At 38.4% G+C, this 17540-nt stretch overlaps 1 protein-coding gene across 1 annotated transcript in view; it reads right to left on the bottom strand.

Annotated features, from left to right (window-relative positions):
• GUCY1B1 (guanylate cyclase 1 soluble subunit beta 1) overlaps positions 1-17540 on the bottom strand; it is a 69781-nt gene that overhangs the window by 15420 nt on the left and 36821 nt on the right. The window contains exons 3-7 of the mRNA XM_032224573.1: positions 12946-13046; positions 11896-12014; positions 8677-8874; positions 1522-1752; positions 387-503 (exon numbers count right to left, since the gene is read on the bottom strand). Coding sequence (XP_032080464.1) covers positions 387-503; positions 1522-1752; positions 8677-8874; positions 11896-12014; positions 12946-13046 — 766 coding nt within the window. The remainder of the gene's footprint in view (positions 1-386; positions 504-1521; positions 1753-8676; positions 8875-11895; positions 12015-12945; positions 13047-17540) is intronic.

The raw sequence follows: 17540 nt of genomic DNA, 5'->3' as shown, positions 1-17540 counted from the left end.
ATTAGTTTACATCCTTTGCTTCTTGTCCTGCCTTCAGGCACTTTGGAGAACAGGCTGACTCCCTCGTCTTTGCAGCAACTCCTTAGATACTACTATCATGTCACCTTAGTCCTTCTAAAATAGACATACCCAACCATTCTTTATATGTTTTAGTCTCCAGTCCCCCAATTATCTTCATTGCTCTTCTCTGCATTCTTTCTAGAGCCTCAACATCTTTTTTACATTGTGGCGACCAAAATTGGATGCAGTATCCAGTACCCTAGCCATATGGTCTTCATAGGACTTGAAAGCGTTTTTACGATTTCAAATTAACATGAGTTTAAAGTATTTTCTTCTTCCTAGTAAAACAGATATCTATTGAAAAATTGCACTCAGTTTTGGATTACCTTACTCCTTAACACAAACACTGTGTTGATATGTGAGAGGATTCCATGGAAACTAATATCAATATGAGGCCGAACCAATGAAAATACTGATAATAGATTACAATATCCTGGCTGGAGCTGAAATATAAAGGAAAAAGGGAAAAAAAAACATTTTAAAACTTTGAATTCTGGTTAGTGACTGCAGTCCATTTCTATATGTTCTGTCTGTGCTGTTAATACAATAATATTTAGTGAACTAGTGCTCCTATTGTATAATTAAATAATGGACCTTTTGCGTAAAAAAATAAATTGAATAAGAGTTGTCCAAGCTCCAGGATGAAAGAATGAATCCTATCTTCAATCGCACTGAGCAAGGAAATATTCTAAAGCAGTATATTCAGTCTTGCATGATGGCTGGGTAATCCTGGGAGTTGAAGTCCATATGTTAAAGTTGCCAAGATTGAGAAACTCTGTTATAAACGATCGCCATACCTAATTTTGTGTTCTATAATCAACAGCAGCAATTCAAGCAACACTTCTAGAAAGTGATGGCCATTTCTACTTAGATCTGTTCCATGTGGCCCTATTCATAAATTTCATGTTTACAGTGATTCAGGCTGCATAGGCTAAAATAAATGCAAATGGACTTTTTAATGAAAACGTTTTAGGATGAAAAACTCTAGGCTTTTCATCAAGGATTGCATTCCATTGTCATACTTTATTAAAGTCAACCTGAAAGGGGTGGGAGGAGGAAAGGTAGAGGCATGAAATAATATAAATAATTTGAAAGGCTGGATAATTTAATATTTGCTAATTAAAAAAGGGGAAAAACTTTTTAGCATGTAACATAGGCATAGCTAATTATGAAATGAAAACTATTTAAAATATATGTGCTAAACTACACCAATTAGGGCTTATGCTTGTTTTTCAGCATTAATGTTTTTAAATGAAATGTTTAAAAGCTTGGTTATTAAAACTTCATGTGTGCAGATTCAGATATAATAGTAAAAAAGGGGGAAATGTGAAATACATTTCATAGTCCAAATAGGGCATACAGAATATTCAGCAATAGAACTAGTATAAAAAAAGGGGGAATAGAAGGATGGTGGAAAGTCTGGAATTCAAAAGCTTTGCAAGAAAAAACAAGAATTCTTACCTGGGGAAGGACTCTATATATAGCATTTCCACACTGAGTGACAACTAGGTCTCTATCAAATATAATATGGAAAGGAAAAGCCTTGCAAAATGTGTATGGACTGATGCGAGACTCTTGAGTACCATTCTCTTCAAATCTGTCAAGGTCTTCATAAAAATCTTCTTCTTTAGATTCTTTTTCTTCGATTAAGAACTGAATATGGTCACACTCTTCATTTCTTTGTTGAATAACCTGAACATCATAAAGAAAATGTGGTTAATACAATAATAGTCTATTTTTATTCTTCAGCAACAAGTGTTGCTCAAACTAAATTCCAATCTAGACACCTAAAGTGCATGATAAAAATCAACAGACTTAAATTAGAATTCCTGGCAGTGTTATAGCTATCTAAACAATGAACTAATAGCATAAATGTAAGGCATGATGACTTAAGAACAAGAAAGTCTACTTTTGAAGTTCAATTTGCTCTTCAGATCAAGTGATTTGCCAAAGAAAGAAGAAGAATCAATTTACAGCATAGAAAACTATAGGTTCCAAAAAGTCCCTTGCATGATTAAGAATAACTTGACAATTTGAATCTATAGTTTCTAGAATACCCAAGTCTCTTCGCAATACTTTGAATATATCCAGTACTTCTCTAGTATATAAAACCAAGAAAGGAAGAATAGTGCCAATGAACAAAGATTTGATTTTGCTTTAAAATATAATGAAATATAATAAATGTTTTAAGTTAGAGCATTCAGTGTAAATGGGACACTTTCACAATATAGTTTTGTGTTCTGTCCCCCCTTCTCCGCTCATTAACAGATGACAGGCAGACAAACTTAAAAAGGAAGAACTTTATCAGTTCTCGGCTCAGACTGGCTGCGAGCCCAAAAATAAACATAAATGAAGTCTCTGACGAGAAGATAACAGGATACAAAACAAAACTCTTACAAAACAATTCACTTCTCCAAGTGTCTCCTTGAATCAGGGTTACAGAAAGCAAATCACTTCTCCAAGTGTCTCTCACAAACAAACTATGACCGATCGATGATGAACAAATGAATGAACGTTGACTCCTGCAACCAGGGTGTGGCACTATCCGTCCTTTTATCCCCAGAAGACGCTACTAACAAGCCCCAGCTGCATTGTTAATCTTGCATCTCGAAAAGACTCACAGGAGACTTCTGCTGAGTCACAACAGTTTTGTAAAACAGATGTCCAGCTGTAATATAAACTCATTTTCATGCATTTACTATTTTTTCACATACTTTAATCTTCTTTTTCTCCTTCTTTTTCCTTCTATATCTATATCTTCTATATATCATATCATACACACACACACACACACACACACACACACATATATATATATATATATAAAACAAAGGCTGTATGTATGTATGTATGTACGTACTATATGTACGTACTATATGTACGTACTGTATGTGTGTTCCAGCATAACTCTGGAGCGCCTGGAGAAATTTCAACCAAACTTGATCACTTATCCTCTGGAAACAAATACTGGGGGGGGGGGGGTTGTATGTGTGACACCCCTGGGGTGGGTGGATGTCTGTCCCATCATAACTCTAGAACACCTGGGCTGCTAAGGAGAGCAAGTGCGGCATCCTAGAGTGGCAATTGTTTGTGATGTTATGGGAGGGGAAGGGAGAGCCTAGGTTGTTAAGGAGAACGAGTGTGGCATCCTAGAGCAGCAATTGTTTGTGATGTCAGTTCCTTCGCAGCTTCCTCTGGAAAGCCAGCCATGACGTTCACCCTCCAGTAAATCAATGGGGAAGCACCTGATGGATTTGGGGCAAAGTGCCAGGATTTTAGACAGGGCGAGAAAGAGGAGCGCATGGAAGGGGGAAGGGAGAGGGCAGGGATGATGGGCATGGGAGTAGGGGAAAGAAAGGCCCCTCTCAATGGCTCCCTGTCAGAAACACTTCTACGTCTATAAATACCCAGGCAACCATACCCAGCTATAATATAAACTCATTTTCATGCATTTACTATTTTCTCACATACTTAATAATATTCATAAATAATATTTCATTATACCCTTATACAAATCCAATAACCCTGAATTAAAGGTTTAATAATAGTAGCAATTTTTAAATTGTATTTTGATTATATAAAGCTTTTGCCCAAGAAGGAGCAAATTATCCCCCATGTACAAGAAAGGTAGTCTGTCGTGTATAAAACCAATCTCTGGACCCAAGCCAGATTTGTTTCCATTGTTTAAGCTATCTGCACTGTTGCAAAGGCAAGAGGATGAAACTCTTAGTAAGAAACAAAGGTTCCTCCAAAATTAAAAGAACTAGTTCTATCTGTGGCTCACTGTTATTTAAACTGAGATACGTTCATAGCCTTCCACTGAATTTATATAAACTGCATTGCAGAAAATAATGTGCTTGGCATGAAACTATTCATTTAATATCATTGATAAACTATCACACAATAAGATAAAAGAGCCTGAAGATACTCTGGGGGAAAATACTATTAAATTAAACATACCTTACTTCTGAGTAGACATGGATTTCACACTAACTTGCCATTTTCAGCTATATTATACATATTAAAATCAGAATGGTATCTAGTTACCAAACCTTCATTCATTTCATTGGTTAAAATAGTAATGCAACTTTGTGACTGAAGAAATAAGACTTAAAAATCTTAGTTTCAACTAGTTATGTGTATGTCACAGCAGATATTATTTTAGAGAAATAAAGAGTGCTGCTGCTGATGATGTTAAAGTTGTTGCCAACCAAATGCTTGAAATGTGAATTTAATAGCCTTCAAATATATTTTAAAATATTCTGACTTATTATACATAGCTTTCACTAATCAAAGATTTTTAATAAAGACATAAATTAAGTCCTGTAGATGTCAGGGTTCCAAGTAACACCCCCAACGAAAGAAGACTCTGAGGCTAGAAGTTTCTCAAAGTTCCATTTTATTAGAGATGTCATATTGGCACATCTGGAAGACCCAAATCTGAAACCTTCCGGGTTTTCCCCACCCAGAAGAAAGTCATAGTCCCTTCCCCTGCACCCACATGTCCATCACATGGCCCAATCAATCCACCGTCCCACCTGGAGATGCCTCCTAGTCACGCCACTCCAGGTGCAGGCTGAACGTCCTTGACTCTCAGAGAAAAGGATGTTGTTATGGCTGTATATCTCTACCACTGCATGCATTTCCCCCTTCCAGTTCCCCACAGCACCAAATGTGGCAGCCCTAAAAATCCAAAGAAAAAGATGGCCTCCAGGACTGACAGTAGACCTATTCAAAAACACATTTTTGAACAGTATAACTGAAATGTTCAAAATACTAGTAAATGATTTAATCATTTTCTATCCAAAGCCCTTTAACCACCAAATTAAAAAGGGTAAACAATACAAAACATTATCTAGAAAACAAACGTCCTTCTGCCACATAATTAGGCTGTTTCGGGAGCTTACACTAATATACACTAGCACTGTAAACTTTCATAATTTGATAAAATTCATCCTTTAGTTTTATGGACCTCTCTTGTGTCAATAGCAGCAAAATTGCAAGGAAACTTATAGCAAATGATTTAGAACATAATGTAAGACAATAATAGGGGTAATATGTGTCTAGGAGAAGAAATGTCAAAAATGGAAAATGTCATTAAAGCATAGCTGAAATTAGCAGAATTGTTTAATTATATTCAGTCCACAATAGGAACATTAAACAAACGAAGCATTGGATAGAATTAAAGAATATATATCACTATGTATTATTGATATAAAGGCTCGCTTCAAGGAATTTTACCCAAACACATAACAACTCTTTTAAACTCTACCTTAGAATTAGATGCAAGCTTTAAAATATTAACTGTTGCAAAAAGTTGTATTTCCATTACTAGCAAATTTGACGTTCCAATTCCATTGCATGAAAATTATACTGAATAATCGTGACCCGACAAAAGGGCGAACGACAAAACCGCGCCCAACTAAACCGCGTCGCTAAAACCGCAACGTCATCAGCGCGGAGACAACAGCACGGAGACAGAAGGGCACTTTACAACAGCGTGTCGGCAGAAAGCCGATTTAACTTAAGGTAAGGGTTAGGTTTAGGGTTAGGGTTAGGGTTACGTTTAGGGTTAGGTTTAGCATTACGTTTAGGGTTAGGTTTAGGATTAGGTTTAGTTTTACAGTGTGCTTCTGTCGCTGCGCTGTTGTCGGCGCGATTCAGCGGTCATTCATTGGAGCGCTTTAGAACACACCGTTTTGTCATCGCAGTTTAGTCGGGCGCGGTTTTGTCATTCGCCCTTTTGTCAGTGAACCCTGAATAATAGTTCCATTCCTTGCTTTAAAGCTTTTCACAGGATTAAGAACAGCTGTATTCCCTTCAACATTACACTGTGAGACTTTTTCAAGCACAAACACCTGATTCTGATAAATGGCAAGGAATTGGAAAATAAAACGAACTTCCTTTCTATGAATTCTCTACATCCCATAGACTTTCATACAGCTTTAGAGATAGATGTGCTAAAGAAGAGGCTAAACAAGAATACCACTACCAGTGACACAACCTGGAATAAAGTTTAAATTATCTTTCTCCCTGAACTAGGTAGCAAACGAGAGCAACCAGCACATCTACAAAGTCTTTCACCATGTCAACAGCAGTCAAAATGAAGACAAATTGCCTATCAGGTTTCAAAGATACAGCAGACAAAACAGAAGTTTCCATTCAGCTAATGAAAAAGGGGACGGGCCTAAAAATGACTTTCTGTTATATATACATATGCACATATACACATATATACCTACATACATTTAAATATTTTTATTTAGCACCAGAAGGAAAGAATAGTTGGTGTTTCCACCTTTTCCTAATATATGCATGAATTATAGATGTGAGGAAAAAATCATAATATATGGAAAGATGTAAAGGTCTAAACAGTAACTTATTAATTAAAATATTTAATGCTAATATAATTATGCAGGAGTTTTGAAGGGTCTGGCTCTTTGGAAAGTATGATTGATGCCCTTTCTTTCTATTCTATTCTTTGTCAATTTTCTTTGCCATTGTGGTTCTATCTTGTGCTGTTTTTGTCTCTATGTGTTTTTCTATTGTATTTTGCTTTTAAATATTTTAATGATTGTAAGCTGCCTAGCAACATTCGGAGTTGGCCAGCATATAAAATTAATAAATTATTGTTGATCGCATAGTAAGCCTGTTGTTTAGACTGGATTTTATCTACTTATCAAGTTCTTCTATCAGGCCTTAAACAGAGAAGCTGCAATCAGATGTAACTACAGTATGAGTAAATGAAAGAAATCATTCTGAAATCTTGCTTTATAAGAATACCAATAAATGATAATGAAAATTAGATGCAATTTATATTATGAGCTAAGATAAACTAAAACAAAAAGCAAAGTTCTCCATTTCCTTCTTGCAAAAAGGTCACAATAGTAGAAAAGTAAAAGAATATAAAGCTGATTCCATGTGTGAATAAATCATTTTTATTAATTCCACATATACACAATATTGAAAGGCAAGATAAATCTACTTAGTATTGGATGCATTAAAATGAATTTATAGAAAAGCTTGACTGTGATGTTTAGACATATTTAAAATTAGCACAAAACTTGTTTGCTTGGTATTCAATTTTATTCATTTCCTACAATGTTCATAAAGTCCTAACAAAAGTTGTAGAATAAAAAAATCAAACAAATGTCCAATTGTCTCACAACTTCAACTGCCTATTCTACCTGAATTAAAAAGTGGAGCAATTATCAACAATCCTCATTCCAAGAGATATTTTTCAAGAGAGTTTCATATTAATATGAAACAGTTCACCGACAAAAGGGTGAACGACAAAACCGCGCCCGACTAAACCGTGGTGATAAAACCGTGAGTTCTAAAGTGCTCTGACGAATGAGCGCTGAATCGCGCCGACAACAGCGCGGCGACAGAAGCGCGCTGTAAACCTAAACCTAACCCTAACCCTAACCGTAACGCTATCCCTAACCCTAAACGTAACGCTAACCCTAAACCTAACCCTAAACCTAACCCTAAACCTAACCCTTACCTTAACTTAAATCGGCTTTCTGTCAACGCAACAACAACCCCTTTTAAAATAGTAATATATCAAGATAATAGACAAACACTTTCTTTGTCAGTGGGGTTAAGAAAAAACATGAAACAACCAAGTCAGGCAGAAAGAACTAGAAGAACAGCATCGTTTGCCTACTGAAGGCACTCTCTCATATATATGCTACTCACATACACACACACAAACACACACACATGCATGCACTACTTTTTCTTTTATTTATCCTCTCCAATCAATGTTCATGCTTCTGCTAAACTCTCATATCACCTGATTTCTGATATCAAGTATATAATGTAGCTGTTCTATTTGATCTCATCCATAATAACACAAAACAATGTATAGGACATTCTCAATTTATGGAACAGGAATACAATTTAAAAAAAACCAGAAGTCAGACAGTCTCTATAGTCTGCAGAGTCTATCATTTGTGTATATTCTTTTTAAAAGAAAATAAGAGGACACAAAAAGAGAAGGAATTGATGTGCTCTCACCCAAACAGATAATGATAGTCATTCCCAACTTGGTACTTCTCAAACAGTATGGTCAATGAGTTGGGAATTATGGTTACTAAAGTTCAAAGTATCTGAAGGACACCAACTGTAGAAGTGAAACTTACAATAAGAAGCTGAGGTATTCCCAAGTAACCCTTCAATGAAGACTAGAACTGGAAACTCTGTAGTAATATTTTTTGTCCATTCTTAAAAATTATCCTCCCCTCCTGCTTCAGATAATAAAATATTGGGGCAAATCCTGATCTTGTATTAAAAGCACATTTAGGATTCTAGAATTGTTGACTCAATTAATATACAAATAGCCATAAATTAAACAAAATTTACACAGGATTCTGTCCCTGATACTGCCATTTGTAATTTTCTATAAATAAAAATTAACTGTTGAAATTTGTAATAGAATAACAAAGTAATGATGAGGTATCCATTGTCACAATGACCCTGTGTGACTAACAATGGAAACATAGTACTGCACCTTGAAAATACTTCTGACAAAGAGATAAAGAAATTGCTACAAAGTAATTTTACGTATTTGTGAAATACCAACCATTGGAGAGACTTTATCTTGACATTTACCTTCATATCTATTTCTGTGCCATGAATTTGTTGAGCAACTGTTTTGATGATTCCAATGACAATATCTTGGAGTCCTTCCCTCTCTGAATAGTAATGCAGAATGAGGCCCTTCCCTTTTTCTGCATCTGTGCATCTAAAGGAAGGAGCACGCATACCTGGATATATTGTTGCAAGATGGTCGTGCAAAGCATCAAGATTCTGGGGGGGGGGAAATAATTACAAGAAAATCTTACAATCTAATTTTCTAACATTCTCATAAAGAAGCTGTGTTCAAGCTAAGGTAAACAGAAATTCAAAGTATGCCTATTATGTATAAAACAAACATCTAAAGGTGTTGGAAGTCACATATTGCAAGAAAGGAAATCAATAAAACAGTACTTGGATGGGGGAATCTGTTACTTTGCAAGTATCCCCCTACTTTCATTAACTTACTTTTACTCACACTAAGATAGTGAAAGAAAAACATTCAGATAGTAACCACAATCAGCATCATTTCCATCAGTTCTAAATTATTGTAGTCTTTATTTCTACTCCTGAATTTTATGCAATTATATTTTGTTAATATAACTTTAAAGCATATCTAGTGAGGAATGAAGATGTTTTATATGTAATGCGATAACAGATATCAGATCCATATTTAACATATGTAAATCTCCAAAACTTTGGAAATAGCCAGGAATGAAATGTGTTTGAATATTAGTAGCTCAGGTTCTAGTTAGGCCGTTGGTTTTAGCTCCGAGCTTGGCAATTTGGTTGCAAACGTTTCATCACCATTCAAGGAGACATTATCAATGCACTTTGAGGTGTGCTTGTCTGTCAGAACACAGGTCTTTAAATACCATTTTATGAGATGCAGATTAGTCTGAATGTTTGTTTGTTCAGATATTTCTGAGTCCTGACCTAATTTTGGAGTGTTTGATTGGCTGGCTGTTGTTGCTGGGCCATAGTTATGTACTGTCTATGTGATGCAGATTAGGATTAGAATTGTTTATCTGGGTGCTTCTGAGTCATGGTCTGGTTTCGGCTTGTTTGATAGTTTGAGTGGCTGGCCGGCTCACAAGAAATTGGATCATGTCTCAGTAACAACAGCCAGGTGAACAACTGCCATGGTGCTGCAACATTCGTAATTTTGGGACTTGCTCGTTAACACCAGGGGGCGCTTATCTTATAACTTCGAACAGGCACTAAATGAACAGTCGTAACACTGGGATTACCTGTACTTAACGTCCGATAAGAACTCACAGGTTAGGCCTCCTCCGGGTGCCGTCTGCTGGACAATGCCGGCTGGCAACCACTCGGGGGAGAGCCTTTTCTGTTGCTGCTCCGGCTCTGTGGAACGAGTTACCAACAGAGATCCGGACCCTCCCCACCCTTGTCGCCTTCCAAAAGCCACCAAAACCTGGCTGTTCCGGCAGGCCTGGGGTTGCTGACTCAAATCAGGTCAACCCCCAATTAAACTTTATGTATGTTGTGTTTTTAAACTGTTTGTATTGTTTTGTTCTCCCCCTGTATGTTGTTTTATTTTATTCGTACTTGTAAGCCGCACTGAGTCCCTCCCGGGATTTTTGGAAGGCGACAAGGGTGGGGAGGGTTCGGACTTTTATACAGTACATTACAGGAAGTGGAAAGAATACAATTCCATTTATTTCAAGTATCAGTAAAAAATATGCACATGTTTTCCTCATTACATTTTGCTTAATGTTTAATAATTATGCAGAAAACTCAATTTAAGTAAGTGGAAGCATAAAAGATTCATTTTTTTATACCTGGCCATCTTTAACCTAGCTTTCAAGGTCAAAGCTGCCTGATATGTTGCCATGTTTTTGAATATTATATCTTCAGAGTGTGCATATTTGTGTCAGTAACAGAATATGAGTAGACTACTAGACTGCTCCCTAAAGTATTTTTTATTAACCACCACTCTATGTCTGATTGATTTTTCTTTTATGCTATTAATACAAAAATACCCCTGGGATGCCTCAAATTATACTAGCCATTCTTCATTTACATGCTGCATTAACATTGCCTTCAGCAATATTTTCTTCTCCAATTATGTACTGGAGATATTTTTAAAGTCATAAAATTAAACTTGTATTTAAGACAATGGTTGCGTTTTGGAATGATACATGGATAAATGAATGCACAGAATCACATTTTTTCAAGGTTTTGACATGTATTTGATGTATAAATCATCTTGTCATTTATTGCCTATAAAGCTATAGATTTTTTTTTACATGATTACAATAACTGTTTCAGATGCTATTGTCAGGGTTCCAAGTAATATACCCACAGCAAACAAAACTCCAAGGCAGGTATATTCCTCAAAGAATAGCTTTATTGGATATGCCATATTGACATGGGCTGATGAAAACCAACTCTAAATGTTCCCATGGTTTTAACTTCATTAAAAGTAGACATTTTTCGCTTTCTCAAAACAATGAGTCACATGGTCCAATCAGGATACAGTCCAGTTGCTAGGTGACCTCAGTCCCCTCCTTCCAAGCACCTGCTAGAATGTCCTTGAATGTCCCAAGAGAAAGTATTTTGTTTTGGCTACAAACCTCAGCTATCTCTACTCGCCTCTTCCCATCTCTTCCCATCCCTTAGCTCCAGTTGTGGCAGCCCTGAAGCCTCAAAATGGCTTCAGTCAGGTCAGTTTCAGGGTTTACAGCTATCATTAATAGGAGTAAAACAATTCGTCCCCATATGAATAAATATAGTATATTATAAAAATACCTCACTTTATTAAAATAGTTCAAATTAGCTGAGCATATTCTTATTGCAATAAAAGTTATTCATCTTAAGATGTCACAGGTTCACTATAGCATTATCTGGATACAACAAAAATGGAATTTAGTAATCAAGGTTGGAGCTTTTACACTGTTTTTGTTTTGGGTGTCTGCTATTTAAATATGTTTTTCTTATAATTTCCACTAATTTCTTAACTACATGAAAAAAACTGAAGCTTGAAGTGTATTATTTTTGTTCTTAAATGTGAATTATCAAGACATTATTTTTGATAAGGCTAGTGCCATAGCAAATAAAAAGTTACTGCCTACAAAGTAGCCAGAGTGAAAGGATTTCCGATTCTGGATCTAGAAATTTGATAAATTACATTGTTGTGTTTAAGTTAATTGTGCATAGTACCATAGCAAACACACTGTTCAAATCCAATTGTCCTGGAACTGAGCCATTGATTATTTTTCTCAGTTAACTTACTTGTAAAAACTCTCTAACATTTGATCCCAACACACGCAAGATGGTATCATAACCAGATTCTTGGCAAAACACAAAAAACATCTTCCCAAACATTTGAAGGATTTCTCCGGCATTAAGGCCTGCAAAATAAACAAACAAATAAAATAATAAAATTCTGTATTTTGAAAGTGTCAAGGGCAATGCTTTTCGCTAAGCAAGAAATAATATTACAGCAGTGATTAAGTAAAAAAATAAAATGAGTAATGTTGACCAATACCATAATTATAGTCTAGAAAGACACACTATATCTATTAGTTATTTTCAAAACCAGTTTTAAAATCTTTATGAGAACTTAAAAGTATTTTAGAAATTTCAATTACATAACCAGCACATTTAGAGGAGCTTCAAGAATTGTCTCAAATTTCAATGGATTGGATTGTGTAAAACAAATTCTTCCAAAAATTCTGATATACGTATGCACATTTATTCTTCTAAGTTGAAGCTCAAAATAAATAATAACAGTGATATGCAAAACACATTTGAGAAGCGCATGTATGGTATTTTCTATCTTGCACAATTCTAATTTCAATAAACTACAATTCATGAGTCTTTTTTAAAACAACAATTTGGGACAAACTGTATACGATGCTAAAAGACATGCTTGTGTTAATGTGTGCACATATGCATATACTTGCACATTTAAATGGCAGAAATCAGCCAGTGAAGGGGATACCAATATTTATTGAGATCATAGTATGTAGGAATATGAAGATAAACTTAGCCACTTCATAGGAAAATTGATTCTCTGAGGCCACTATCTACCTTGTAAAGAAAGTGTTTCTTAGCAGTCTTGAAGCCTGCTCTTAATTTGAAACAATATTCTAAGAATGACTGCATAGTACCATTGTCAAGTCATTGAAAAATAATACTCCAGAATGAACTACAGAAAACATTTTTGTAATGTTTAGTACACACTTATGTGCAATATCATGTATATCATAAAACATAACACTAGTTAAATTGTATCATATCCTTTAGAAACAAAGCTGAAAGAAAGCCAAATTTACTCACTGAGGACTTTACTTGCTGCAGCAACCAAATCATATGTTTTGGAATCATCATAAATAATTCTGACCAAAAACTGCCCTTCCTCATCCAGCTGTGCCTCTCTCCTAGAACAAAAAGTTTGGACATTTATAAAAGAGATCAAAGTTGCTGTGAACACTGAAAATGGCCGTTGGTCCTTACCTGATACGCTCATTCTCTCTGAAGTGGAGACAGCAGACAGACTGGGTTTGCTCTGTCCAGTAACCAATTGGACTGGGTCTACAATCTGTGATGTCATCGTGCCCTAGTGGCTCCTCCCAGTTTAGACGAAGTTGACTGTAGACTCATGTGAGAATTGAGGAAAACATAAAACTGCAAAATTTGCAGTGTCTCTCTCCTCATGCACAAAATTGTTTAGGTCAGACCAAGACTAAGAGAGGGTGGGGCTGGCTGCTGTCTCCACTTCAGAAAGAATGAGCGTATTGGGTAAGGACCAATGCCCATTCTCCTATATCAGTGGAGACAGCACCCAGACTGGGACATACCAAAGAAAGGGTTATCCACTAGGGAGGGGAAATGATTGATTAAAGTCTGTTAAGGCATATGTACTTGTTGCAGTACTCTGTGGCCAAAAAGCTGCATGAGCCGATGCATACTTGTCTAATTTGTAGTGGCATTTTCTTGTTATGTGTATGGCCGCGCAGCCACGCAGCTTAGAGGGAACATTGGTTGCAGCCACTGGATGTTGGGTCGACCCCCTGGTGGAGAGCGAGTTCCGACTGCAGAATGCGCCACAGTGGATAGATGGACAGGGTCAGGAGGTCAGTGAACCAGGGTCGGCGTGGCCAGTAGGGCGCCAGTAGTAAGAGTTCTGCCTCCTGTTCCAACATTTTGCACACCACTCACTGAATGAGTGGCAGGGGCAGGAATGCGCATAGGAGGCCCCTGGGACCCTGGCATATGTGGGTGTCTATCCCTTCTGCGTTTGGTCTGCAAACTTCGAATACTACCTGGGGACTTGATTATTTGCCGATGTTGCAGACCGAACTGGTGGGTGAGCAGATGGAAGAGGTTTGGATGGACATTCCACTCCACCTCGTCCAATATGGATTGGCTGAGCCAGTCCACTTGGACATCGGAGGCACCCGATACAGGTTCCTCCCTGAGGGATGTTAGATGGGATTCCACCCAGTGACATAACAGGTTGCCTTCCTGCTTTTTACATATAGAGGAGAGGACATTACGTTTATCCTTGGATTCCGTGAGGTAAGAATCCAAGGGGGTTCCAAAAAGTTGAGAACCTGCAAAGAGAGATGTTGCCAGGCACCACTTGGTGTGGACATCAGCTTACCATGGCTAGAGCCATAACATCTGTCTGGCCGTAACAGAGGAGGCCATGGCCTTGGATGCAAAGCGAGCTGCATTTAAGGAAGCATCCGCAGAGTATTCGACCGTTGCTCGAATCTTATTCAGATCCCTATGGGAGCGTGTGTCTGAGGTGGAAATTCGCTCCTGGAGCTGCTGAATCCATACAAGGGCCACCTTAGAGAAAAAGAAGGTGGCCATGGAAGCACGCACTGCCCAGGCGCCCGCCTAATAGCCTTTAACTAATGTCTGTTCAGACCTTTTCTCCTCAGGTTTGAGGGCCTCCTCAGGGACTCCAGGCACTACTGTAGGGGATGAGAGATACAGGTGCATCTACCTGAGGAGTGTCAAAGAACTTGGAGAGATCTTGACCAATGTTGTAGAGGCATTTGTCCAAGTTTGTGGGTAAAGGACCTGCCCCAGGGGAGGCCCACTGCCGCTGGACCACGTTGAGAAATAACTTCGGGGACGGGATGACCTTCTTCTCCACTGTTGTTTCTGAGAAGAAGGCGTTAAGTGGATCTGTAGAAGTTGTGTCGGTAGCCTGAGTCTCGGAAGAAGAAAAGTTAGCCGTCTTTTTGGCTTTAAACAGAAGTGACTTGAATTGGTCGGGCTTGAAAAGTTCGGCAAATGCCGGGACTTCAGGTGTGATACCCTCATCTTCCATTAAGTCTGAATCTCTGAGGGTATCCTGATCACCAAATATAGACACTTGACTGGTCGAGGTTGAGGGAGGAGGCTTTCTTGAGCCCTTAGATGACCTGTCCCTGTGCCTACTGAAGACCTAGAGGAGGGCTTCTGCTGAAGGCCGGTAGCAATGCCTTGCTTTATAGCCTTTGGAATGATGGCTGCCATATCAGGAGGGGTGGAGGCTGAGGCCTGAGGTGCAGATATACTTGGGGCTGGCATGGAGAGGCTCGCAGGAGCAGAGGTGGCCTGATCTAATGAACAATTCCTATTCAGGGGAACATCAAAAAAAATCTCTGCCTTCAGTAGGCTGTAGACAAGAAGATGAGGAGAAACGTTCCCCCCCTGAGTCAGGGGACATCTTAGCCAAAGAAGGATATGGCACAATGGGAGGCAGCTCTGGAGGAGCAGGACAGGAGGCCTGAATCATGTTAGCCGAAGGAGAAATGGTTGTAGACTGGTCAGCCTGCTTTTGGGCCTTTAAAAAATCCTTCTCAAGAGCCTTCTGTCCACGCTTTTCTGCCCTGAAAGAGGCCTTGGATACCTTGGAGGCCTTGGCTGGGTCCCCAGCCTGCTTAGCTGGTCTTTTGCGGCTGGCCCTGACCCCAGATGGCCCTGCTTCCTCCAAATCCTTTTCAGGGATAGGGCCCAGGAGAATACTAGAGTTGGATAAAGCATAATAGCAAATTAAAGCTGGGAATGATTTCACTGCACTGTAGAGTACAACCAGCCACCGGTGATTGACACCTGCCACCTTAGCTGTCTCCCTGAAGCCATTGGGGCCTCAAAATGATGCTTGCCTCCATTCGCGCTCCTTTCGGAGCCATTGAAGCCTCAAAATGGCACCCGCCTCATTCATGCCATTTCTGGAGCTGTTTGGGGCTCCAAAATGGCAAACGCGGTTTTCACGCTCTTTAGATTGCCGCTTGAGCACTTTGGGAGCTGCGGAGCCTTTTCAACGATGCGATGGCAAAGGAACGGCAGCGGAAATAGTAAATGCCCAGCCGAAACTCCTCAGAGCCACAGCTCATGAGGTAGAGTATCAGCACAATCTGAGGAAGTGACTTCCAGCACTCCGGAGCGAACTTGTGGGCGTCACAAGTCAGGCTGGAAGCCCAGGCCCCACTGGACTCAAAGCCCAATGGGATCAAATTTGAATCTCCAGCTCGATCCGATGAAAGGGAGAGAAGGAGAAAAACACCAATTGTAAAAAATAATTTGGAAAAAAGCCAATTAAGATACCAAACTCAGTTTTTAAAATTTGTTTTGGAGGAGAGACTAATTCTTGCACCTAGTCCAAGCTGAGTCAAAACTGGGAGGAACCACCAGTGCATGACAACATCACAGATTGTAGACCCAGTCCAATTGGTTACTGCACAGAGCAAACCCAGTCTGGCTGCTGTCTCCACTGATATAGGAGAATGTGTTAGGAGTGAAGATGTAATGTGGCCCAAGGTTATAATCTTAACCGAGATAAAGAAAAAAGTATAAATGTCATGCTTTGACCCCAATACTAGAAAAAAACTCAAATGTAACATAAGAAAAGATAAGATAACATAACATAACAACCCCTGGGCTTTTTGTTTGTGTGTCTTTGAGTCAATGTTGACTCCTGGCAATTGCCTGGACAAGTTTTTGAAACCAGCTTCCTTCAAGGCCATTCAGCTGACTTTGTGTTAAGGCAGGTCTCCTGGTTTCAAACCTGATGCCTTAACCATTTCACTAAACTGGCTCATAATTAGATGTTAGTCTATATTATTTTTAAAAAACCACATTATCCAAAGCAAACAATTGAAATAATGAACAAAAGCATCTTAATTTTGGGACTAATTTTCAAACATTATAAATTTTTAAACAGATTGATGGAAAATTTTCTGTTTTTCTCATTGCAGAAATTTGTAAGAGGTGCTCCTATATACATACATACTACATACATACATACAATATTAATGCATAGCATTATGAAAATAAAACTATTTAAACAATTCATACGTTTCTGTGCATGAGTGTGAAACATGGGGTTTTTTTCTCTCAATTTCTGTGAAATCTCATTTAGAACTAAAATGAGAGAAGAAATAGCACTGATTCCTAGAAAAAAAAAACCTGTCATTTGAGTAGTGATGCTTAATTCTCCAGATTCTGGAATATAAACAAAATGTACTTTGATATTGATCTAAATTAGTCTTTTTGATTGAAATTAGACCTTGTTCTTTCTTGTGATTATTTAAAAATACAGTCAAATAACAATTTAGGGAGTTAATTGTTATGTTAGCTATACTTTTAGGTTTCCAAACCTGTCTCCATGAATTGTTTCCTATGAATCAGAAACAGAATAACAGAGCTGGAAGGGACCTTGGAGGTCTTCTAGTCCAACTCCCTGCATAAGCAGGAGACCCTATACTAGGGGTGGGTTTCAACCGGTTCGCGGCGGTCCCCGCGAACCAGTTGGTCGGCGAACCCAGAAGTAAGTAACTTCCGGGAACGGCGAAGGGCCCACCCGCCTGCCCGCGCTCCTTACCGGTCTTTCAAGGCTTCTGCGCTTCCACGCAGGCGCAGGGCACATACAG

This window comes from Thamnophis elegans, chromosome 9 (assembly GCF_009769535.1).
Source record: "Thamnophis elegans isolate rThaEle1 chromosome 9, rThaEle1.pri, whole genome shotgun sequence".
Taxonomy (NCBI): domain Eukaryota; kingdom Metazoa; phylum Chordata; class Lepidosauria; order Squamata; family Colubridae; genus Thamnophis; species Thamnophis elegans.
The sequence above is the reverse complement of the archived record's forward strand: the minus strand, read 5'-3'. Positions and strand labels throughout refer to the sequence as shown.